At 50.1% G+C, this 24,641-nt stretch overlaps 1 protein-coding gene across 1 annotated transcript in view; it reads right to left on the bottom strand.

Moving 5' to 3' along the window:
• Positions 1-20,188, bottom strand: part of GPR156 (G protein-coupled receptor 156) — a 28,083-nt gene extending 7,895 nt beyond the window's left edge. Inside the window, exons 1-8 of the mRNA XM_026103428.2 lie at positions 20,012-20,188; positions 16,723-16,820; positions 9,370-9,640; positions 5,533-5,669; positions 2,908-3,043; positions 1,838-1,948; positions 890-1,015; positions 334-429 (exon numbers count right to left, since the gene is read on the bottom strand). Coding sequence (XP_025959213.2) covers positions 334-429; positions 890-1,015; positions 1,838-1,948; positions 2,908-3,043; positions 5,533-5,669; positions 9,370-9,474 — 711 coding nt within the window. The 5' untranslated portion in view covers positions 9,475-9,640; positions 16,723-16,820; positions 20,012-20,188. The remainder of the gene's footprint in view (positions 1-333; positions 430-889; positions 1,016-1,837; positions 1,949-2,907; positions 3,044-5,532; positions 5,670-9,369; positions 9,641-16,722; positions 16,821-20,011) is intronic.
• Between the last annotated feature and the right edge of the window lie 4,453 nt (positions 20,189-24,641).

Here is a 24,641-nt window from a genome sequence, read left to right as displayed (position 1 = left end):
AGAATATAAAGGCACAAGTTTTAAGATCGGTATAGATGAGGTGTGGGAGCTTACAGGGAGAGAACTAGAGAGACAGTATGTTCAAGTTCATGTAGAAGAGATGGTGAGGCAGGGAAGAAGAGGCTAACAGGGATTTTATCGAGAATGCAAGGAAGCATCAAGATGGGAAGGAACGGAGATGGGAGGACTTTCAAAACGAGCAGGAGCAGCTGGTATCTGCAATATGCACATAGCCTGGCAGGGCCGTGAAACTGCAAATGCTGCTGAACAGTTAGACTGGGAGACTGGGAGAAGGTGAGATACAATGCGAGAATCAATAAAGAGGTTACGCACCTTAAACCCTAAAATGAGAATGAGCCAAAGATCAGAGTAAAGAGAGGCGCAGGACTGCATCCGGCTCACTGAACAGATCATGCCCCTCTCTGTCACCTAGGAGGCAATGGGAACACAGAAGTGAAGGTCGCTACTCCTGTCCAGGAGCAGGGACAGAGAGATGGGTAGACAGGTCTACAAATTAGGTCTCCTCTGTAAATTCCAAAAAGCACCCAAAACTAGTGCTGCCAGGGGCAGAGAGTTAAAGGAAGAAAGATTTTGATATTCATCTGCCAACACAGCTGGTTAACATCTAGGTTTTCTAACCATGGTTAACTATCTGCAGATGCCACGGATCTCTATTCTGCCACCCAGATGACCAGCACAGCTTGGTCAAGGTCATCCACTAGACCCTATTGCTTGGCAAAGCAAAGCTCTGAATCCATCTTCCTTCTTTTTTTATTTCTCTCTCTTTCTTTCTCTCCCACGTCCAAGTGCCTGACCATGCACCCACCTTTTCCACAGAGATCAGACAGGACACAACATGATGCTCCCCCACCTCTCCTTATCCCTTTACCCGCAGTGAGATGCTGAGGCTTCGGAAACACTGGATCGGATCAGAGAATACCCATGTTAAGAGCAGCACCGCATCCGCCAGCACCAGCGCTGCCACCATCGCCAGCAACTGGAGGTCTTTGATAATCTGCAAACATGCAAAGTGTTACAGTCGGAAGCAAACAGATACCAATAACCTCCTTCTCTCTGAGTCTCTTTCTAGTTCTTTCTTCCAAGGGACATGTTTACCCTAATACTTCCCCCAGAGTGAAGTCTTACAGGTCACCTATATCCACGTGGGCCACAAGATCACTGTCTCCGTCTCCAAAACTCTTGGAGACCTAATCAGGCTTGGGGCCATGAATAAACTCTGACTGTGTGGCTAGCTGGTAAATGCCCTGACAGAAAACAGCACTTCCAAAACAAAAGTATCATCCATTTACCTACATCACAAGCAGAAAGAAAAAGAGTGAAAATAAAAGCTTATAGGATTATTATATTGCAAGTTGAACATGGACCCCTGATCCTTCAGTAATGGGAGTCCTTGCCTGTACCCTGTTCCTCTGCAAACCCTCTTGTTTCACCTTTCTCCTGCAGGGGAGTATCCAGCGCTCCCTCCCTTCACCCAAAATACCAGATCCATCTGGAGGTTGCCCCACATCCGAGATACTTGAAGATACCTGGTTTGTCTTCATCCCACAAAAGTAATCAGTCAAAAACTGGACATAAACACTGGTGTGTTGTGTAATGAAGGCAAACTGGTGTCCAGTTGTTTGCACCCCTGTAACCCACCCTCCCTGTTACTTGCCAGTCTTATCGGCTATTCCAAAATGGTTTGGGACTTCCTAGAGTTTGTCTCACTTTCGTAGAGTGTTTTCCTTTGCTTTTTGCTGCCTCCCACATCCAGGTGCCTCGCAGAGGGAGGTTACCTGCGCTAGGCTGCTCAGGGCCCCTGGCACCAGGTACTCACCACCCGCTTGTCTGGCACCCGCTGGGTGAACACCTTGTAGAGCCGCCAGCTTTTGCCCAGGACAGGCCCAAACACCAGGGAGCTCCCGATGCAGAGCAAGCAGAGCCGCACCTGTGAGCGGAAGGCAGCGAGACAGGGGTGAAGCAGCAGCAGCAGCAACCAAGTGCTCGTACTTTTCCTGGCACGTGGCTGGCCAGGAGGCTCTGCCCATGCAGGGTCTGACACACCAGAGACAGGATAAAGAGACACGGTGGGGATGGATCTGTGGTGCTCTGGCTTCTGGAGGGCCATGTCAGGTATTAGAGAGTTGACAACAGGGCAAAATAAATTAAAATACACCTATTCCCCTGCAGCCCACCCACATGGCCAGCAATGAGATATCCAGGGTGCAGAGCAGAGGTGGCAGGAAAAAACAGGCAGGAGACAGGCAGGAGGAAGCTGCTTGGCAGAAATCCCTGCCTCTTTCTCTCTGCCTCGGAAGGCTCTTGTCAGAGGAGCAGTGAGAGCCAGGCAGCTTGAGAGTGACAGCTGCACAGAGGGTCAAAGCGCCAATAAATCACTAGCTGGCATCTCTCTTAATTATCTCCACCCAGGTGGCTGAGCAAGACCTCCCTGCTTCTCAGCCTCTCTACATCACATCCCGTTCCCCTCGCTGAGTCAGTGCTGAGTCCCTGGTTTGGGAGTGGGGTGCCCCAGGTCAGGAGTCAGGAATCCATCACACCGGTCAGCATTTCTGCAAAGATCAGCTCTGCACCCAAGAAGCTTGCCTGCTTATCTCCGTATTGTACTTTTAAAAGCCAAGTGGTCTGCCTGGCTGTCTGTGGGGCAGCTGCTGTGGGCACTGCTCCCTCCCCTGGAAACCTGACTTGCATTCCTCCTTGCGTTGTTGGCTTTTCATAATCAAATAGAGAAGGCTTTGCAGACGTAAAGCATCTGGCTGCATTTTGTGTATGTGGAAACAACACAGTCGAATGTGCCCAGAAGCAGGATGGCGATAGGTCATAGGTAAGGAAGAGTGTGGACAAGCATGTGTGCATGTGGACACCCATTCCGGCAAAACCCTCACCCACCTGAATAAGTATTTCCACCGAGTCTCCAGACAGCAGGCTCTGCTCCTGAATCCCAAAGAGGTAAGCGCTAGAGTAAGTCAAGCCACTGCCCAGCAGGGTCACAATGTTCAGATTGGGGCTGGACATCTTCACAATCCTCAAGGAAACAAAGCAGGGAAGGGAGTGACAGTTACTGAATGCCATGACCTGGCAGCAAAGGGGCAAGGTCCCCTTACACAGATGATGACGGCCATAAGGGACACCTCCCTGACTCACTGTCCCATCCCCCCCTCAACCACTGCTGTTCACAGCTCCCTGGAAAGCTCAGCCACTGCTCCATGATGCGTACCCCATCTCCTCCCTGGTACTGCTGGAGTGCTTCGCTATCTTTAAAGTATTCATTTTGCCCTGCCCTGACACTGCTGTGAGATAGCAAGACCCTTTCTCCCCAAAACAGATGGGTAATGAACTTGTTCCATGGCACCTCTACCCACTGCAATTGCCTGTGGCACAGAAAAGCATACCCGTGGCAGCTTCAGACAGCTTTCTTATGGACAAAATGATGGGCTTTAGCTACCAAGTATGCAAGGTCACAGAAGGGTCTGTGCCACACCAGCTCCTCTGCTACCTGTGCTCATGCCAGGCAAAATAAAGCTGTGCCAGCTGTGCCACCTCTCCACCTCCCTGCTGCAGTGCAGAGCCAGCCGATGCAATGCCCCACCATCATGCAGGAAGCCCGCGGCACAGCGTGCAGCTCCACTTCCCGGGTTCAAGGCCAGCGTTTCCCTGCACTGCCCTCTGCTGCAAAACAGCAGAAATCAGAGGTGGAAAACCCCACTAATGCAGCCCAGGGTGACTGTCCTCAGCAGAAAGATTTCCAGTGCTTTGGGTACAGCAGTTTCCAATGTCTCCAGGAACAGGTCCTTCCCCCTTCTCCTTTCTTTGAGGAGATTCTTCCACATTCAGTATAGTCTCAAACACAGGGAGCTGTCAGCACTATTTGGGCTACAGCTTTCCTTCTTTAATTTCATGCCATTACTCATAATCTTGCAACTGCCTTCAGGGAGAGGAGAGCCAAACCACTGATCTCCACAGACCTGTCACCCTTCCCCAGCACTTCCATCAAGCAAAAGCCTTAGGTCCTATCTTCCCTCTGTGTAGCTCCATCCCTTCAATCTGCTGCTAGTAATTTCATTTCTCTACCCTTGAACTTCTTGCTGATTCTTGCTACCTCTGAAGCAACACAGAGCCTAGGATTCAATCCAGCTCCCTCCCTGCCTGCCTTCCTCATCATGTCTCTCCCTGGTGAAAGACATTAATCAGATCACGCTCTCAGCTGCAGACTGACAAAGGTCGTCTTTGCGCTCCCAGGTTCAGTAGGCAGACCAGCATTTGTTTGCTGCAGTGCAAATAAATAACGTACATTCATTACAGTTTCACTCTGAGAACCTCTTTGGGGGCCTAAATAATTCTGCAATCAATTAAGACGGCCACAGAGCCAGACACCACTCTGCTTCGAAAAATTAAATGCTTGAGACCTGGCTACAGGCTGTGCAGCTACTGCACCGTATCAGGCATAAGGCTCAAGATAAAAACATTATGAACAGGACTTTTTTGAGTTTAAGACAGTTATAAGAAGCATTAAGTTCCTTAACAGAAGCAGATCACTGAAACAAGAGAAGCCTGGGCTATACACAGATGCATGTCACTCTACAAAGCAAGGCGCATAGAGCACAAAGGCTTTAAGTAAAGCTTGAGAGTTGCATGTATCTACGGGGGAGGGGAGAAAGAAGACAGGAGACCAACGAAACTGAGGAGAAGGTCGCAAGGAGGCAGCCAACATACCCAAAATTGCTGGGAAAGACTAGGAAAGCAAGCTCTCAGGCTAACTGCTAGCTGAGAGAGTGTTTGAGCTATGAGGAATCACTGAGCTGTTTGATTTATGTGGCATTCATGGGACCAGGACTTCTTACATCCTTTGTACAGCCTGAATGACACCACAGAAAGCCTTCATTTTAGCATCAGATTCTCTTAGCAATGGAGACCATATTCCCCACCAGTCTGGATAACCACTGAGATCCAAAAAGTTTAGCAATATTTTCAAACTATGAGCAGCCCAGCACCAGGAAGCAAACCTGAATGTTGCTGAGAAGGTGATGGCTTTGCTTATGTAGCTATGTTGCTCAAAGTGATGCTCATAGCATGTGGGGTGGAGAGGCAGACTAACTCTCTTTCTGCTCACTTCTGCTGATGCTTTGTTCAGTACCACCCTTGAGATAAGACCACGCACTGCTGCTCCAGTCATGATGGGCCAGGGAATGGCAGCCTCTTCACTCACATCACCCTTCCCACAGCTGCAGCCCATGCCATGCTAGAGGACCTCCATGCTCTGTCTTGTCCACAGCTCCCTGCCTCAGGGAGGATGACTCATAGTCCAAGCAGGACTGTCTTCAGCAGAGGTCAACACTGGATATGACGGAGAAAGCCACAACATCCCCAGGATTGCCCTTGCTTGCCCAGAACTGTTTCTTCAGGGTTGTACCTTCCTGACCTTAGCTGACCATCAGCTCATAGCTTGGGACTGTGGGAACCTGATCCCGCTGCCCCAACTCATGAGAAGTTTCACAATGGAAGAGAGAAACTTACCTGTTTTTCCTGAAGCGAATTGTGAAGACGAGAAAGAAGAGGGCTAGCAGGATTCCTCCTGTCAGGAATGTCCACACAACTCCCAAGAGAGCAGCAGAGAAGGATGGGGAGCTCTTTCCACTGCGGTCAGAGGATGTCTGAGGAAAGGCAAAAGGGGTGAGGAGGAAGGGGGCATACCTGGGGCTCCCAGCAAAGAAGGTCTCCTCACTGACATGATCTCTTGCATTTGTACTTCTGCTCAACTGGAAGCAACCTGAAACCACATCTCCCAAACGCCTCTGCACGAGCAGACGTCCCTGCGCTAGACCAAGACACGCTGGCAAGGCTAATGAGATGTGCACAGACAGGACATGTACTCTGCTGCTATACCCAACCACTTGCAGAGTACACAAGAGGAGAGGGCAGTCCCACCACTTTCAAAACACACTTCCCTTTGGAACAGCTCTGGGGGCCCTCCCTTCTTACAGCTGAGTATCCAAACCTGTCATGAAGCTGTGCACGTAACTCAAACCTCAGGCAGCTGGGAGACTGTTCTCGACCATCACTGGGAGGAAGCCAACGAATCTTGGGAAAGGACCCTCTGGAGAAAGATCCTGCAGGACTCTAATTTCTAGCACACCTCTTTGGAAAGAAAGGCAGGGTGTCCTCTGCTAGCCACTACCACTGGAAATAGAAATCTGTGTCTAGGAGAAATCATACTTTACCCCTACCTCCCAGCAGATAAGCAGCTGGTTGATTTTACCAGGAGTCAGCAACAGAGCTGTCAGATGGTACAGAAAACACAGAGAGGGAACTGCAACAGTATTTTTCAAATGAGTTATGTAGCAACACAAAAGGATGGGCTCCATTTGCACCCCAGCCCTTCAGAAACTAACCTGATGCTAGCTGCATGAAAACTGGCTTTGAGGGACACCTCCAAAGGGGGCATGAAGACAGCCTCTCCCTAAAGAGAGGGAGCCCCACTCTGATCCTGTAAACACATGTAGGATTGCCAGGGCTCCATGCTCCCTACCCCAGTGCCTTGCTGGGCCGTGCAGGAAGCAGAGGGGAGTGACCTGGCGCTCACATCAGGAGGAAAGGCTGGGAAGCCAGACTGGCATGAGGACCCATGGTCATGGGTTGCCTTGAGACATTTTGCAAGGTAGGCCTGTTACCAAATGCTGTCCTATGAAAAATCATTCCAAACTGCTGCTTCTCCTCCTTACCTCCGGACAGCTGACACTGCTGATTGCCATACCAGGCAGAGGGTGGGAACAAATGGACTTTCTTTACTGGGGCTTTGTGTTCCCTTTCTATTTTGGACAGAGATGCTTACTTCAAATTTGTTCGTGTTTCAGGTTCTCCTGATTACTGCACACAGGAGACCTTATCATTTTAAACCACCGTTTAACAATACTCACTGCTCTCCCTCTGTTAAAAGGATCTTACTTGAAACAATGAACTTATTTCCACTGTGGATCTAAAATACTCCAGAAATTTTAACGGGACGTGCATGTGTGGGTTTGTCCACACACACTATGTGAGCATGTTACTTACAGATCTTCTATTTAAAAGTCAGCGCATCCTCTTCAAAGGGAAGAATGAGGACAGCACAGGGCTGGGATCACACACCTGCTCCCTAAATTCTGTTGTGCTACCCCAAAGCCAGCTCATGGAAAGCCACACAACTGTGCAGACACTAAACATCTCACACCAAGGAATAACATATGGGAAGGAAAAAGCCCATCCTGGCTTCCAGAACTCGTGACTGCCTATGCACCAGGTCACTAACAATTATATTTTTCAGAATGGGTGTCATCAAAAGACAAACACAGAGCGCTGGGATACCCTATGTGGAGATGTACTATTTGAAAAACATCCTTGGAGGTGCTGTACCTAAATCCTTTCTCAAATATTCCAGATCATGTGCACTCAATTTATACAGCAGAAGATTATTTTTCTAACAGCTGCCACTGTCACATGCCCTCAGTTCTTCCTTCAAGATCTTTCTCTACTTCTCCCAGCATCACTAGAAATAAATCTGCAGGGGGAAGTAAGGCAGTGTTTTCAGAGGGAGATGAGGTGTCAGCTCCCTCTTCCACAGCTGGATCCATCTCATGGGCTACCAAGAATAAAGCACAGGCTGGATCAATAAAGCCAGCACATAATTGTTAAAACAAAAATGTTTGATCAAAGATCAGTTCTGGGGACTGAGAAGGAACCACCTTCACAGTCATTTCATGGATGTTGCTGTAATTTGGCCTCACTGCCTGGCTCCAGCAGAAGCACTCGCAATGAAGCTTGGAAAGTTCAAAGCTGGCCCATGTCACCGCCACACAGGCATGGCCAGTCTGCAGGCCCTGGGCTCCTGACAGCTCACGAGGCATTGGAGTACAGCTCATGTGCTGGTGCCACACTGGTACCACAGCTGCTCTGGTGTCATGGCTCCCTGGGCCAGGGACTGCTGGGTAATGCAAATCCCGAGCTGAGCAAGAAAGACGTGCAAGAACAGATGCTGACACTGCTGCATTATTCTGGGATACAGCTGCACATGGAGCTCAGCCTCACCTCACAACACAGTGGTGGGATCCCCGGGGAGATATCCATCTCCCATGTCCAAACTGCTCCCTGCCTCCTCTCCATCTGTGTCCCCCAAACTGGGTGGAATAGGGCTTTTGGCTCTCTGGGAGATGAAAACCACAGCAGACAGCACAGATGGTGAGGCAAGCCAGCCCCACTCACCTTATTCCAGGATTTGCTGTGCAAAAAACCCCATCATTCTGCATAGATCATGGCCATCTCATTTACCAGAAGCTCAGAGAGGCTGATATGGCTGCTCAGGGTCAGTAAGAGGCTGTAACACCATCCAATTTCTCCATCCTGCCTCGTCTAGTCCAAGGGTAATACCTGGCTTTTATCAGTGAGAGGAGGATGGCAGACTTCTACTCAAGGCACTGCACTTCAAAAAAAAAAAAAATCACACCTCATTCCTAGGTGCATTCACAGCAGTATCTTTTTACTTCTGGCTGCTGCCTAAAGCATTACTGCAAGTTCTTCTAAGGAGTCACCCAGGGAACAGAAGTTCACCTGTGGTTCCACCTTTCCCTTCCAAACACACACACACACACACACACACACACACACACACACAAAAAAAAAAAAAATGATTACTGTTTCCCTGGATGTCAGTGGTCTCTGAATACTTGAAGTTGATGGAGCACTTCATTTGCAGCTGAGCAGAGCATAAATCCTGGCCCTAGCAGGGGGAATATTAATTGTAACAAAGCTGCCAGAGCCAGAGGAGCCAAGCAGCTTATGTTCTTCTAATTAAAGGTTCATGTAGGATTCAGCAGAAAGCCAAGCAATCCAAGCCTAGCTGGTCCATCCAGCAGGCTCATGCCGAGTCAACTGCAAAGAAATGCATCCCTGTGTCATTGCTACTGGCTTAGTGGTGGGGAGAGGTACCATTTATTATAGATGTTGACTTTTAATTAAATCCTTCTCTATTAATATTTGAAAAGCACTTTGAGTTGCAGGGAACGCAAAAGGTCAAGGGCACAGAAGGGCACCCCAGGTCCATTCCTAGATGGCTTTCACACTCACTCACATGGGCAGACTCCTTGACACAACTTAGCTGTTCTGCTGCAGCTGGTTCCTCACTGTCTGGCTAACCGCTAAGGCGTTATCTAGGCAAACACTTTTCTTGGGAAGCCATCTGCAGAGGCAACGGCACTCACCCACTGGCTGGAGGGAGTGTTTTGCTGTTATGTCCCTGTTCCCCCCTCTCCATCCCTCCACCCAAACTCATTCCTGTGGAGCAAACCTCATTTTCCAGAGCTCCCCCATCTCTGTACGTACGACTGTTACGGTGCAGAGCTCCTGCAGGGTCCTTTGCTGCTGCTCCTGGCTGCCAAAACTGGAGTTGCCATCGCATAGGTCAGAGCAGTTTAATCCCGGCTCCATAGCACATCCTTAGCCTTCATTCAGCTGTATCCTCTCAGCGGGCAGGAGGATGAGGGTCAGGCAACAGAGCACTGGCCGACTGCGCAGGTCGTCCCGCGGCACTGGCGGGGGCCAGCGCAAGCCCAGCTATGCCGTCATGCTCCAGGAGGCAGCTGGGGGTCCCAGCCTGCAAACCAATGCACATGGGGTCAGGGTGGGCCCGGCGGCCCCCGCAGGGAGGAGGGCAGCAGCCTCCACATGCCAGATTTGCAGAGCAAGACGCTGTGCCAGTCTGAGCTGCAGTTCGCATGGCCAAGCAGGTGTGTGGGCACCGAACCCGAGGAGGTGTCAGCCCAAAAGCAGGGTCACCACCCTCTCAGAGCCGACCTGCATGGCTAGGATGCACTGGCTAGGAAGGTGCGCCAGCCCTGGCACGTGTCTCTACTCCTTCCATGGAGGAAACGTGGAGGAAGGAGTCACTCATGCACCCGTATACGCACCCGGTGGCCCCGTGAGCTGCTGCAGTTGTCCTCTGCTAACGAGTTATCCCACAGCAGTGCAAATTCTGGGCATATCTTTGCAGCTTCCCCATGACCATCCCATGCTGGCAGCTGCTGCTGATTTTCTGGCGAGTTCATTTCTTCCCAGCAAATAACAAGTAAGTAAATGAAGACAATAAACAGCAATAAGTGTTGCCCTCACTTAATGTAGCCTAAACCTAGGTCTGGGTGAACAGGGAAGTAATGTGCTTGAATTAAACATATACTGAAGTGTTTTGGCTGATTTGGTGTGAGCAGCAGCGTAGCTAGCTCAGGAGCAGCTTGTTTACTAAGCAGATTTAATAGCCTGACATCTCTGGGTTTCCCATCTCTCCTAGTGCTCTTGCTGCCAGGTATTGCGTCTGTCTGCAACAGCTCCTCTCACACCACCTTTGCCTCTGTTCCCTCTTTCATTTCTTTTTTTGGTGCAGGTTTTAATAGGCCTCATTATCATTTCAGACATGAGGTCATACTTATCCTCAAGCATCCTTACTCAATTACCATTGTCACCAGTTTTAATTAGCTTCCAATACACGACCGTAAGCAAGTCTCCCATAGTTAGCAGCTGGAAAGGCCGTGCAATAGATTCCTCCGTATTTGCTCATGACAACAGGTGGGATGGAAATATTATTCAGACCTTGGTCCTACGCATTGCTCCCCAGCTGAGTAACTCTTGTGCTGAGACCCTGCACCTACCACCAGGCACTGCACCAAACCAGTGACCTTTCATCCCGTGATGCTCCATCCTTCACTACTGCTGCTTTACCTGACAAAAAAAATCGATTCCCTCTGCTCAGAAATACCATGCAAGTCAAAAATCCTTTCTTAATAAAAATTCTTGTCATTATGTGCGCAAAGAAGGACTAAATTAAAATCAAGTATGGACATCAGGATTTGGCCTATAACTTGGTGTTCTTTACATGGGATAATCAACATTCAACTGCCAGAAAAGCCACAGGCTTGATTCTCAGCTCACAAAAACTGATTTTCAGCTTTAGAGAATTCAGTCTGAAGTTGCTTACAAGTCCCAGCCCAAGATCATCAGGGTCATTGAACCAGTCATCCAAAGTTAGAAAAGCCCCCTCTGAAGTCAAAAATACTACTCCTTACTGGCAGAACCGCAGAGGTACTGTTGTGCTAGATGCCTTCCTGCCCGAAACAGGACTATCACCAACACTAGAACAGGTCAGCCATGGCTACGTCCTACAAACACAATATCATACACTAGTTAGACTCATGCTCAGATTTTGCTCATGTGATACAGATTTTTTTCCAAGAGTGCTGATGAAGCCAGCTCCATCAAGCCTCCATCTCTCTCTGCTTTATAGCAAGCTGTGGCAGCATTTCCTCCATAGCAGGACCACTCTTTGGAGGTTTCTACATCATTCACTGCACAGGTGAAACATCAGACCACAGGTACTGCTGCAAGAGAAATCCAGCTGCTGCGGAAATGCCAGAAATTGCAACAACAGTATCAGGACAAAGGGCAGTGGCGAGAAGGAGACATGCTCAAGGCGAGCAATTTAGAGATAATACCAATAAATGAGGTAGTGTGTACAATGATTTTTCCCTGCCTCCAGGGACAGCAATGGGAGAAGGTCATTGAAGCTTTGCTGCCAAGAGGACAGGCAGCCCAACAGCAGGCAAATGCTGCCATTCACCTTCCTCCAGCAGCCTCCCTAGCCCCCAGATGGTCCCCCCTTCCTTGAGGGTCTGTGCCTGGATGCCAAAAAGCTCCTCTTCCATTCCCAAGGAGGCAAATACCTTTCTGCAGTAAGACAATTCACAGGGGCTGCTGTCAGAAAGGACCGCAGGGCATCTGCACCAAGCACCAGCACCTCTCTAGTGCAGCCCAGCCGCAGTGGGGAGGCCAGCTCCATGGGTGTGAAAGGCCGGGAGAGGAGGTCAGCGGGTTCTCGGCACCCCCCAAAGGTCTCAGCCTGCCAGTGATGCACAGCCAAAGTCGAGCACTGTCAGCCTGCACAGTATGGCAGTCCTCACGGGAACGCTGCCATGCTGCTCTAGCACCAGTGGCCAGGTGGGTTGCTATCAACAGCAACATAAGGTCAGCAAGCAAAACCTCCCACTGCTCACAAAAGGACACTTTTCTACAGGGCCAGAGGCCAGGAGCATCAATTCAGCTGTCTGTCATTTGGCACTTACAGGTAAAAGCAGGAAGGTCCAAGCGACGGGGAGGGCACTGCTTCCAGACTTTGCAAGCTCTGAAGGAATGGCACGAAGCAGCAAGCTTGGCTGGGGAAGTGGAGAAGCAGAGCCACATCCGGCTTCCCAGGAGCTGCTCCTTCGGCAGGGGTGGGACTGCTCAGGAGTTTCCACAGTCCCCGTCCACTCAGAAACACTTCCATGCTATTATGCAAATGGCTCCCGCATAATTTCGATAAAAGCCGGTCACCCAGGACAATTAACGCTCATTAGTATGCAATAAAGCAAGTGCGAACATGAATATTGCCAAAAGGCAACCAACGTTTCCATTCCAGCTCCTCTCCTCTAATTAGAGCCAGCAGAAATCACACAGCTCCCTTCCTCGTACAGGGTATGGGAATGCAGAGCATCAGCCCAGCTTCAGCAAACAGCATGGCAAAGCCTGGACCACAGTTTCCTTAATGTCCCAAAGGCAAGCCCAATAGGGCACCTCTCCCCTCCCACCAGCGCAAGCCCCCCAGCACCCAACACCTTGTTTGGCAGCAGCGACCAGCATGGGCCATGCCAGCATCAGGAGCCCTTTCCCTCTCAGCTCTTCACCAACCTCAGGCTGGGATTGTGTCCGTGCGCTGACTGAAAAGCCCAGAGGGGTTGGGAAGCAGTGGCGGTGAAGCACCATGAGTCAAGGTGGATGGAGCAAGCACCAACACATCGGCAGGCAAACAGCCCCGGCACCCATTGGCGTGCACCAGCAGACTGTCCTTGCTTATGTCTCGGGGGAACATGTTGCCTCCTGCTCCCCCAAGGGACACCCCTCCAGCACAACAGAGCAAACAGAGTGGATGGCAACATACATAAGAAAACAAGTCCTTGAAGTTTAGAGGGTCTCGTGAGGGCAGAGGCTTGGTTTTTAAAGGAAAAAAAACCCAAAAAACAAAAAAACAATGCCACAATGCCAGTGGGTTATTTCAGGAGAAGTTAACACTCATTTTCTATGCTCGTCACTCTGAAAACACCAGGCTCCCATTTAAGTAATTTCAGAAGAAAATTCACATCTAGAAAGTGAAAGGCTGAGGACATTAATGCCTTGTGTTCATGTTCCTCTTGAATATTGGAGGGAATGAGGGACGAGGGACACTAGGACCAGCTAGAGTGAATGGTGCAGGTTGTAAATGGAATTGGCTATCATTTGATTTTAAACAAAGGAATGAAGTTAGGGAACATTAGGAGAAAGCAGTTTCCAACAGCCCACACACCTCATGGAAGTGGTCACAGCATCTGGCAAAGTAAAGCTCATGTTCAGCTAACTGCCTCTGCTTACCTTGTGCCTCCCTTCCCCCCCGTCTGTCCTCGGTCTTTGCAGTATTGTATCTGCCAAGGCTGCTGAGTTATGACTAGCATTTAGCCATGGCTAAGCATCAGCGGATGTGTGGACATGACCCAACAAACCTGAAGTTGGTAGAAAACAAGTGACTGGACAACATTTAGGAAAAAAAAAAAGCTACCACCATCTAATATAAAAAGGAAAGATTGGTTGTTAAAAACAATCTTTGGATAAAGCAATTCACCTTTATCCCAATGGATGATCTTCAGATCTGGAAAATCTGTTTCTTTAGATCCTCCAAGACTCAAGATTTCTTACCTAGCAACACAGAGAAACTGTACATTTAGGCATATCCCTTATCCTGCAAAACCTCCTGCAAAAAAGATAAATGTGATCATGTCTAAACGCACTTCTGGACCCTCTTGAAGTTTCTTCTTGCCTTCAAACCCTTTTCCAGAAAGCTGCTACACAGACGGTGGGAAAAAATTAAAGGAGCTGAAAGTTTGATGCAAAATCCATGAGCCCAAAGCAGGAAGACTGAATGTTCTACCCCAGCTGATTCTTTTTGCTCTAGCATTGAAAGAGAGACTTATTCTCTAAGAAAAAGGCACTGTCCCAGTTTGATGAATCAAAAGGTGGAAAACTGAAGAAGTCAAACCACAGACGACAGAACAATTAAATTCAGAAATGTGCCAATTTTAAAAAGCTCTGCAATCCTGCCCAGTCATATCAGCCTCAATAAAGAAAGCTTTTTAGCGCTTACAGTTTGACGAAAGTGCAGCTTTGCAACAGGAAGGATGCTGAAAAGCGTTACCTGTTGGGAAGAACCACTCGTGTCTTGGGGAGCTGCCAAAGCACAGCACACCCAGGTAGGTAGTCGCGCAATCACTGTTTTCTTGGGCTTCTTTGCAACACGGCTCAGCTGGCGGTAGGGGCTCAATCCTACCTGCAGGACACTGCCACCCAGCCTGCCCTGCCTTTTTTCTGGTGGAGATGGAGAAGAGCTGCTTGAGCAGCAAATCTCTGTGTAGCCAGCTGAGACCTGTGGCTTTTGCTGCGGGCCAGAGAGAAAGAGAAGAGGAACCTGGGGAAAGAGGAGATGTGTTCAGAACACAGAGATGCTCCTGCCACCTCACTTAAGCAATGGAGCAGGAAGACCTAAGCTTATCTGTGGCCTGACCCATGGGAGACAGAGGACTGGCATTCAGGACCAGCCCTCATGGCTGCCAGGATTAACCCAACCTATACAGGTTGACGGGCCTCAGACTTAAAACAGCATGGAGCTTGAGTAACTGTTCCAACAACATGAATGATAGGAGATGGAGTTTTGCAATGCGGAAAACACCGGCCTTTCTCAGAAAGGTTTGTGCTTTTTGCTTCTGCTGTTCTTGTCCAACAGGATCCCTTCTTGTTTGACCTGAGAAACCTGCAACCCTAAGGCAATCAAAAAAATCATGAGCTAGACTTACTACAACAATCCCCCAAAAGAGCTATTTAAAAATCGTGAGTTAAAACATGCAGCATAGCTGAAGCTTATTTTTAATTTATATTTAAAACTTCAGCATCTAAGTTTTCACACTTTCTTCTGCAAACACTTAGGTCATCACGTAATCCTAAGAGCTGGGTTACAAGACCTTGTTCCCTGGGAATGGCATGAAGCTGCAAAGCCATCACCCAACTTCTCGGGGACTGAGCTGTGTTCTCACTCCATCCACTCCCACCCCTGGGACTTCCAGGGCCACCTCCAGGCCTCCTGGATACCTTTGTCTCTGGCAGCCAGCCAGCCAGCTCACTGCGTGGTCATGCAACAGGTCAAGTCACAGGGCCCAAATTATGTCATCCTGCTACCCACACACAGGACAGTCAGTGGACAGTGACCCTAGCTCCCCCCACTTCGAGACGCACTCCCAGACTGGGGCGGGGGGGTGAAGAACAGCCAGAAGCTGCAGTACCCTCCTGCACTGCAGAAGCAGGAGACGCAGGCCAAGCTGTTTCTGTCTCCCAATACACCAGCAACTGATGGTGTGACTCAGAAACCTGAAATTTTGTGTTTACTGAAGCTAGTTTCAATTTCGAAGCGTCCTACCCATTTTTGATAACATCTCCCAACGTTATGAAGGCAATCGAGCCGATCTTGCTGTTCACCCCAGCGCTGTGTGCCTGTTCGTTATCCTTCCCTCAGCTTGGGAACATGGCAGCAGGCGGGTGTGTTTAACTCCGGGTCTAGCCTTTCTCTCACCCTGCCTTTCCCATGGACCCATTATCAAGCTGCTACTGTAAAGCAGACATGCTTTCATCCACACCCCAGATATGAAAGCACCATTTAGAGCTTATGACATATAAAACTTTTTTGACGTGGGTCAACTACCAGCCCAGGTCCTTTCAGTTCTGTGGTTCATATTGTGAATTTAAAGAAGCCTCCATGCAAAAAAAGTCATGACTTTTTTGAACCACCACATGGTCCTGCAAGGAGCTAACTCACAAATGTCCCACTTGGAAGCTGATAGTGCTTTTAGATCTCTACCCTTAATTGCTATACAATGACAGGCATGTGAGAAAGAGAGAGAGACACACAGACAGACCTTTAGACTGGAAACGCTCAAAGGAAGGAAAATTGGGAGGGACTACTGAGAGCACAAGGACAGGTTGCTGACAACACGAACAACAGGACCAGAATCTGTATGGAGGAGCACTGGAGTCCTGGAGCTCCTGCTAAGCACTTCTGTGCCCCCAAAGACCCAAGCCCTCCCACGTGTCCTGCGGTAGTAACAGCCAAACAGCATGTGTAATTCTAGCACATGGACCAAACAAGTACAAATCTGCGCATTTCTGCCTCTCCAAAGCAACAGGGAATCCAAGGGATTGGGCCTTCCCTGCCCATCCCACTGAGCTAATCCCCAGCTTGCACCGGCAGGCTTGGCCAAACTCCCCATGCTCAGCCTTGGGGTCACGCACGCACAGCACAGCCACAAAGGAAAACAACCATAAACGCCATGGCAAACTCCCTCCTGCTAAATTTAAATGGCACTTTTTCTGTTCCCAGGTGGCAGCTCATCTTTCTGCTCACAGAGGAAAGAGCAAGTAGGGTCCCTGCTGCAGCACAGCAGCCCTACTGCCAAAGGCTACGGTTGGGGGGGGGGCAGACGATGGAAGAGCTGACTGTTGGTGGCTGTCTCTCCGAAAAGACATGGCTGTTTCCCAGCTGAACTGTGAAGGGGCAGAAATGGTGCCTGTGACACCTACCTCGGAGTGGGGGGCCACGGTCCACGCACAAGAGGGCACCGCGTCCAGCAAAGAGCAGGAAGGCTCCCCCTCATCACCACGTTCATGAGGAGTGGGCTCTGGAGAGGGAAAACAACACCCACAGAGACATTGTTGGGGAGGCAACATGGGGAAGTGCACATTTTACAGCTGGAAATGCCACTGGAAGCCTCCATTCAGAAACTTTGGAGCTGACATTGAGAAACTTCGGAGGCTTGCAAAAATCCCCGAGCACCTGCCTCACATTTTGCCATTCCTGCATCGCGGGCAGCCACAGCGAGGTGGACAGCGAGCCCTTCCGATGGGTCCCTCCAGAAGGAGCTGTCTGTGGGGCTTGTCCCCCCTGCCACTGCCTCTCCTCCGTTCCTCCTCCACTGCCTGTCCTCTGACAGCCTGGCTCCCGTCGCACTGCCCCTCTCTGCACACAAAGCCACCAGCGCGGGTGCCGGGCAGTGTTTCAGCAGACGCCCAGCCAGGCACCTTTCTGCTCCAAGTTCACCAATACTTGCATCTCCCTGATGCTGCAGAACCCCTCTGCGTGGGGGCTTCTGCCACCCAGAGCCCCGCACAGGTGCTCTGGTCCTGCAGGACATCTGGGGACACTGCTGTGGCCGTGATGACACTGTCACCCGCCCATTGTGAGGCAGAAGCGAGGCACTGTGACAGCGTCACCCCAACAGCATAAAGGCTGCCTGGCCCAGCGGCACCATGGCTCAGTTCTCTGAGAGCCCAGGCCACGCATTTTGCCTGCAGCCCCCTTTGCCTATACAGTGCTCTCCCACTTCCATCAGGCTGGGACAGGACCTTCACTGGCACTGAAAAGCTGCCTTTTCCCAGGCCATTGAGCCCAGCTCTCAAATACTGCCGCTTCCCTCTTTGCCCCAGGACACACCGACATGTCGCTCTGAAGCACCGCTGCCGGCAGCTCTCGCATCCCTCGCACCCAGCAGCCCCCCTCGACCTCCAAGGCGTTTGCACTGGCCTAACTACCTGAACACGGCGAGCAGCTCTATGGGAGGGCGTAGCCAGCAACTTTTTCCTCTCTTAACCGTACCATCTTTATGGAGCTATCACAAGCAAGAGGTAAGAAAGCCTGATTATTTAGTATGTTGGTTTACAAGAGAGATCTAACTTGTGGTTGAAGTGTGTATGACTTAATTAAAAATAGAGGTTCGCCCCTCACTGAGCTTTGCTGCTGTGCTACCAAACCCAGAGAGGGAAGAGGCCGCAGGGGGGATATTTTCATAAAGTTACGTTTTAGATTGAGACTGTTGCCCTAACAACTCTCCATTTCAGAAGCTGTCATAAAGGTACAGCTGCTTTTTCATGTAGTCAGACACAAGCCTGCCACAGCATTCAAAGCCCAAACACACCTCCTGTTTTTTTCACAAGCTGGGCTAAGACAGCAGTGCTGCAAAGCCAGACCGCATGAACCCAGGGACAGCTGCTAACCCTAAGAAGGGCAATATCATATTTTTTTTTAAATCAGGCATGACAGTTTTGCATATCAGGTGACAGATTGCTTCCCCCAAAGAACAGGCAGGATGGAGCACCACAGCTCTTTCACCTTGTGTCCGATGACCTAGCAGCAGGGAATATTTTCCCCTAGGAGTGAGATTTGATTCAAGGCTCAAAAGCCAGAAGAGAGATTTATGGCTCACCTATCTCACCAAACTTCACCCAATGGTCCCTCGCTTAAACTCCTCCTCCCTCTCAGCATTCTGGGCAAAGGGACAAGGCCACATCAAAATTTCCTGGGCTCCCTGCATACCCCTTTGGAGCTGGGGCATGGAGGTGGCAGGAGCCTGTGCGGGGTGAAGAGGCAGCAGCAAGGAGATAGAGAGGGAATGCCATGGAAAGACAAGTGCAAGCCTTGGGGTGAGTGAGGAGCAGGTGTTGGCGGGGCACCTGTGAAAGCACAGGGAGAGGACAGTAGCAGGAGCCGTTGGGGCAGAGCAGACCGGAGCCAAAGGGATGAGCAGGATGGCAGCAAGGTTCACTCAGAGGGTGAGAGCTGCAGCTCCAGAATATGAGATGTGATTTAACCAGGGCAGCGAGCACTGTGTCCAAAGCGTGCAGGCACAAGGGCCTGCAACAGCAGAGGCACACACCGTATCCTGGCACCGAGTGGGTGAGGCGATGGAACAGATATACCAAGGATGCATAAGAAATGCCAGCTGCAACTCAACACTTTGTGCTTCCAAGAGACAGCTCCTGGTTACTAGGGATCCAGTTTCCTGGGTCTCTTCTGTGCCCCTCTCAGGCTGCAGAGCACCTGAAGGGCAATGGAAAATGCAGGTCTGGGCTAGGGCTCTGCCAGCCTCCCTCCCAGGGATGTGCCAAGTCTTGCGGTGCTGCGTGATGCTGAACTCCTGCAGTCCCCAGAGAAGCCAACCAGAAACAACTTTGCCGAGTCCTGGAGTACTTCCCTGGAGGCTCTCACCCCGAACAAATAAGGGCAGGAATGTGGATCCAGCACTGAAGGGGCACACTGGTCCCCCTCTCCCTCTCCCCCGAGTAGACAGATTGCTCTGCAGGGCTGTTCGCAACCTTTCTTTCCCTCCTCCTGCCACCCAAATTAAAATCCACAAACCACGCAGCTCGCTAAAGCAGCGGCAGTTTCTTTGGAGCAAGCTAAGCAGAGCTGCAACTTCACCTCTTTGCATCCTGCAAGAAAGCCCTTTTTTATTACCAAGGGCCAGCAGGTTCCTACTAAAAAATGTCCCCTACAGCCCTGCTTTGAATGTTTGGGAAGATACTGCCCAGAGAGGCACAAAACACCATCGTAAGGCTGCCACCATTTCAAGATCGGAGATGTACTCCAGAGGCTGCCAAGACAGGGAATAGAAAACAAGGAGCGCTTTGACCCAAAATGGGATCCCGAACTTGTCAGCTAGATCTGGCCCACCTGCCACCTCTGTGCCCTCAGTGTACAGCCAGTACACGTGGGCCTTCTGCCAACTTTTCCCCACAGTGGCTACAACCCCCAGCCCCACGGCACCGCTGCTGCGGAGGAGCCTGAAGCGTTTAAAGCAGGGAAAGGCAAGTGGGGCAAAGCACTCGAAGCAAAAGCGGAAGCGCATCAGGACGAGAAGGAACTTGGATGCTACATCGCACCCCTTGTTTCAACAAGCTGCTCTACCACTGTCACCGCCCGCCCTACACACGCCGCCAGAGGACCAGGTGGAGGAGGAGGGCAGCCCTCTTCAACTTTGTCAGCCTCCATCTCCCCACTGCCACCCCAAAAGCAACCCCCCACACCCCGACCCACCTGCAAGGCAAGGCAGCGTCCCACGGCTCCGCAAAGCTCCCAGGGCCCTTCTCGCACCGCTCCGGCGGCAGCGCCCGCTCCCGGCTGGAAGTATCGCCGGGGCAGCCCGGAGAGTCCCGCCGGCCGCTGGGACCGCGGCTGGGACGCAGCCTCCGCTCCGCTCCGCAAGCGCAGCCCTGCACCGGCTGCCGCCCCGGCCCGGCCCGGCTCGACGCGTTGCGGTGGGGGCGGGCGGCGGGGAGGGGCCGGCGCGGCCCCGCTGCTCCTGCCCCGCGCGGCACGGCCTGGTGGTGGGAGCGCGCCTTTTGGGAGGATTTCACCTGGTTTCCGCCTGGTCCGGGACAAAACTTCAGTTTCCAGCAGTGGGGAAAAACCCGGGGGCTGGGATGGTTCTGGGTGATCAAACCCTGCTTGGCTCCAGCCCTGTGCTGTTTTGCCCCGGGTTGTCATCACACCTGTTTGATAAAAGAGCAGTGCTCCTTCCCCGCCACTGTGTCAAAACAGGGACAACTGGACATGGCCAGACCGTTTCTCTGACCTTGGGGTTTCACCAGGCGCTGTGAGGCTATAGGCCTGCAGCTGTTTGGGGGGAGGCCCAGCAGCCTCCCTACCCCGTCCAACCTGCCTTCGTCACTCGTCCTGTCATCCCCGCAGGCTGTCCCACCGTCCCTTAGCGCTATCCATGTCCAGTCTCCACACCGCTGCTGCAGGTGTGGGCACAGCCCCGCCGGTAACAAACTGGCTCGCTCAGGCACTGCCCGCAGTCAGGCAGCTGAGGCAGCACAAAAACCCTGTGTGTGCAGCAAAACCGGCCCAAGAAGCTGGTTAAACGCAAGGGCAGCCAGCCCGAGCTCTGCTGCCTGCTCACACAGCCTCATGGCTATTGGTAGCCAACATGACTACTGGGTTAGATATGTCTGTAAGAGCTACATCAGTATCATGTGGACAGACCTACTACCTCTTTGAGCATCCCTGTGCCTCCAGTTTTCCTCTGCTGTCTCCCACAGCCTTGGCACTCATTAACTTCTTGCTCTCTCCTCACAAGACATCCACTGAATTATACTGGATTTTCCTCCCCAGCTTCAAAAGCCAAAAAGCTCTTCTCTCCTGCCAGCAACAAAGTTCCTGTCCCAGGCCAAAGTGCCAGGCACTACTGGAAAGAGTTGTTTGCAGATTTTCTCTTTTTATATGCTTTTGTTTATCTGGCTTTGACACACATGGCATGAGCAGTTGTCATCCTGCTGATTTCCAAACATGCAATGTTGTGGACCCGGCCTCGCCTCGGTCTGAATGAGAGTGGAAAGCTTTGCCAGCCCTGTTGTACACGCTGTGCCACACAGTGCTGTTGTAAACACATGAACCCATTAGTCCTGTACAAGTTGTGTCTGATCTCCAACATCTAGTCTGTAGCCACCAGTTCTAGCAGTGCTCCCCCTCCTTGTGTAAGGTTTGACTGCCTTCCCAAATGCGATAGTGGGGAAGCTGCAGGAAGACTACCCTTCCAGCTTTTTCCATCCTCTTTCAGGAGACAACAGAGGCGAGTCTAACTCTACCCTCCAGAGAGCATTCTCCTGCCTGGGCACACATGGGTGACAAAGGCAGGTTTGAAAGGCAATGTGATGGGGATGAGTCCTGGACCTGGAGCTGCAGATGATGGGGTGGAGGGTCATGTTCTGTGCAGGTAAAGGAGTAAGGATCCTTCTTACTGCCACTTTCACTGGAAAGTGAAAAAGCCACTGGGAAGTCACTGCGAGATTAAGATGTTCTGCCTAGACCTCAGTCCAACCCTGATGGACAGCAGTCTGACACCTGGATATCCTAAAGTCTGTTATTTCCCTACTTTGGCACTGAGGTGCAGCACCTTGATTTGCAGAGATGCAGAGCGTTTGCAGCTCACAGTGACTGTAACAAAAGTCCCAGGTATCTTAATGTCTTTGGAAATTAGGGCACTTTTTAAAGTATGCAGGCTCTTAGACCAGACTTACCAGTCTGGTCTCCACCTCTGTAAAACTGGGATCATAAAATGAAATGTGTCATGGATGAGAGGGAGGAGAGAGGAGTGTGAACCTAAGGATTTACAAGGAAGCAGAAGATACGTGCGTTATTGCTAGTTCCTCTTGTTTATAACAGAAAGTACTCACTTTGTCTCAGTGACTCATAGTTATTATTAAGCTCTTTGTAAATAGTGATGATAAGAAATGACCACTTTGCGCGCATTTTGGTTTTGTTCCTGGGTTTAACACTCAAAATCAAAGCTCTGGAGAACTGACATTTCCGCTGCAACCGCTATCTATGCTTACACGTACGTCATCGCTTATTCTTTATTCAGCAAAAGCAAGACGGCCATTTCATCTCAACAAGTCTTGCAGCTCTGCTGGGGCTGGGATGCTGTCATGATGGAAGTCCATGCTTGGCCAGCAGCCAGCGGAGGTGGCTCCAGCACCAGAGGCCACCTGAGTCACCAGCTGGGAGAGGTGTGAGAGGTTCCCCTGGGCCAGCCAGGCAATGCCATTACTCCAGGGTGGCTCGCACTGGTGTAGCCCTGTCTCTCTGCAACAGCAGAAAGCCCGTAGTTAAGGTGAGTTATGTTATTATCTCTGCAGAGACAAGGCCCCTTTCATCCTGGAGGATCCCACTGTACTTAAAGAGTGGTGAGTAACCCTGCATGGGGAGTGCATCACCCCACACCAGGGTATAACTGCAGCATGGCAGCTATTTAACTCTACCATGAGGCCGGTTCCTAGGAAGGGAAGGCAAAAGCTGAACTCGGCTGAAGTTGCTGGTGGAGGCAGGATACTACGAGCTGGCTCCCAGCGAAATACCCACATGGGGTGACCAAGGCAGGGCCCAGCCTTCTCAGTGAGGAGATAAACCATGGCAGCTTACCCAGCCTTTCCAGGAAGGGCATTTTTCTCCAGGTATTTTCCATGGGAAGCCCAAATTGGCTCTGCTCAATTTCCATTCTTTTTAAATATCCTATTGAGAACATAGACTGCAGAGCTGCCCCTGGGATTTTAGTGTCCATCACGCCACTGCCTGATATGCAGGACAAATCACCTCCTCACACTTCTTCACTAGTCCTCTGGTTGGTCATGCCCAGCACCTCATTCTTCCTTTCTCCCTTTGTCTTCACAGTGCGGCAGGTACCTGTGCTGAGCTATCTGCCCAATATGCCTGCTGGATACTTCTTGCAGTCACAGCCACTCTCCTTCTGTAGCTATGACCCATGTTGTTTGCTCCAAGATGCAAATGATTTTACATTTATTTCAAGATTACTGATGAAAAAAGGGGGCCTAGAATTGATTTTTGCAGAATAATGCCAATGAACAACCAGTTAACACCTCTTTTCTGGGATCTGGCAAGTAGCAGGTTTCTGGCCCATTTAACACATATGTGATTTCCATTCTCCAGAGTTCATGTTCAATCAGTGTTGCACAGAACAAAATCAAAATCAACCTGTGTTTTAGCTATGGCTTTTTGGTCAACTCACTTTTCAGTCAAATTTCACAGTCTACTTTTTCTTCATGATGAGATGCACTTTGTATTTTCTTCAGTTCAGGGAAAATTAGCCTCTGTGAAAATCCAAATTCATATATCACTCACTACCTGTGAGTGTCCTGACTTTGCCCATATTGACTGTAATCAAGCAACTAACTGTTTGTAGTTTGTTGATGAGCTCTTCTTTATCCATCACAATGAAATCTAGAAGAGAGACAGTGTGTGCTGGCTGGATACCTCCTCTGTTGGGAAACTATTATCTAGTGTGCTTAGTCTTTCATGAGACTTTGCTGTGGCCTGCAGGCAATCTCTACAGATATGTCCTAGAATTAAATTCTGTATGCAAATACAGTTTTCTTTTCACTCATCACAAGTAAGTCTTTAGAGAGACACTCATCTTGGGCCTTGTTTGATGAGGTAGTCAGTTATACACACAAGCATACACAAAGTATGGGCTTTACTAATTAGTGCATTGATCTACATACAGTCTGCTCTGAGTTATCCATAATTCTGAAACAGGTAATGTTGCCATTAACATAACCATCCTAATCTCTTTCATCTGCTATCTCCTTTCTCAGTATGTGGTAACCATCAGTTGTAACATCCCAGTTAAAGAAAGCATTTGGCTAGACTTCTGTAATAATAGTTTTGTCCTATTTATTCTTATTAGAGAGCATTTGTTTGAATTTATTATTGCCTAAGTTTCTTGTTCTGGAATATAAAAAGCTGATTATTTTCTTTTTTTCACATACACAGCCTGCTTGCTTCATGATCCCTTGAGTTTAAATTGTTGACGCTTTTGCCCATTAGCAGATTCCCATTATAGGGTCAGTTTAAAATTTTCTGCCTTTTCCAGCTAGTTTGCAGCCTCATGAGATTGGCTCTTGCACTTTGGAGAGACAGGCCATGCCCTTGCGCTGCTTCTTCCCTGGGGACCAGGGTTGAGTAGGCCACACAATACAACCCATGAACATCAGCCACTGGTTCGACCATCAGGAGTTATCTGTCCTATCCCTCTCTAGCCCACAGGAACAGGACCTTAGAGCTGATCACTTAGACTTTCTTCCTCCTTTCTGAAATTCCTGAAATCTGGAATAATCTCTTGTTATTCCACACCATCCTGTTGGCTTTA

The sequence above is a fragment of the Dromaius novaehollandiae genome, chromosome 1 (genome assembly GCF_036370855.1).
Source record: "Dromaius novaehollandiae isolate bDroNov1 chromosome 1, bDroNov1.hap1, whole genome shotgun sequence".
Classification (NCBI taxonomy): domain Eukaryota; kingdom Metazoa; phylum Chordata; class Aves; order Casuariiformes; family Dromaiidae; genus Dromaius; species Dromaius novaehollandiae.
The sequence above is the reverse complement of the archived record's forward strand: the minus strand, read 5'-3'. Positions and strand labels throughout refer to the sequence as shown.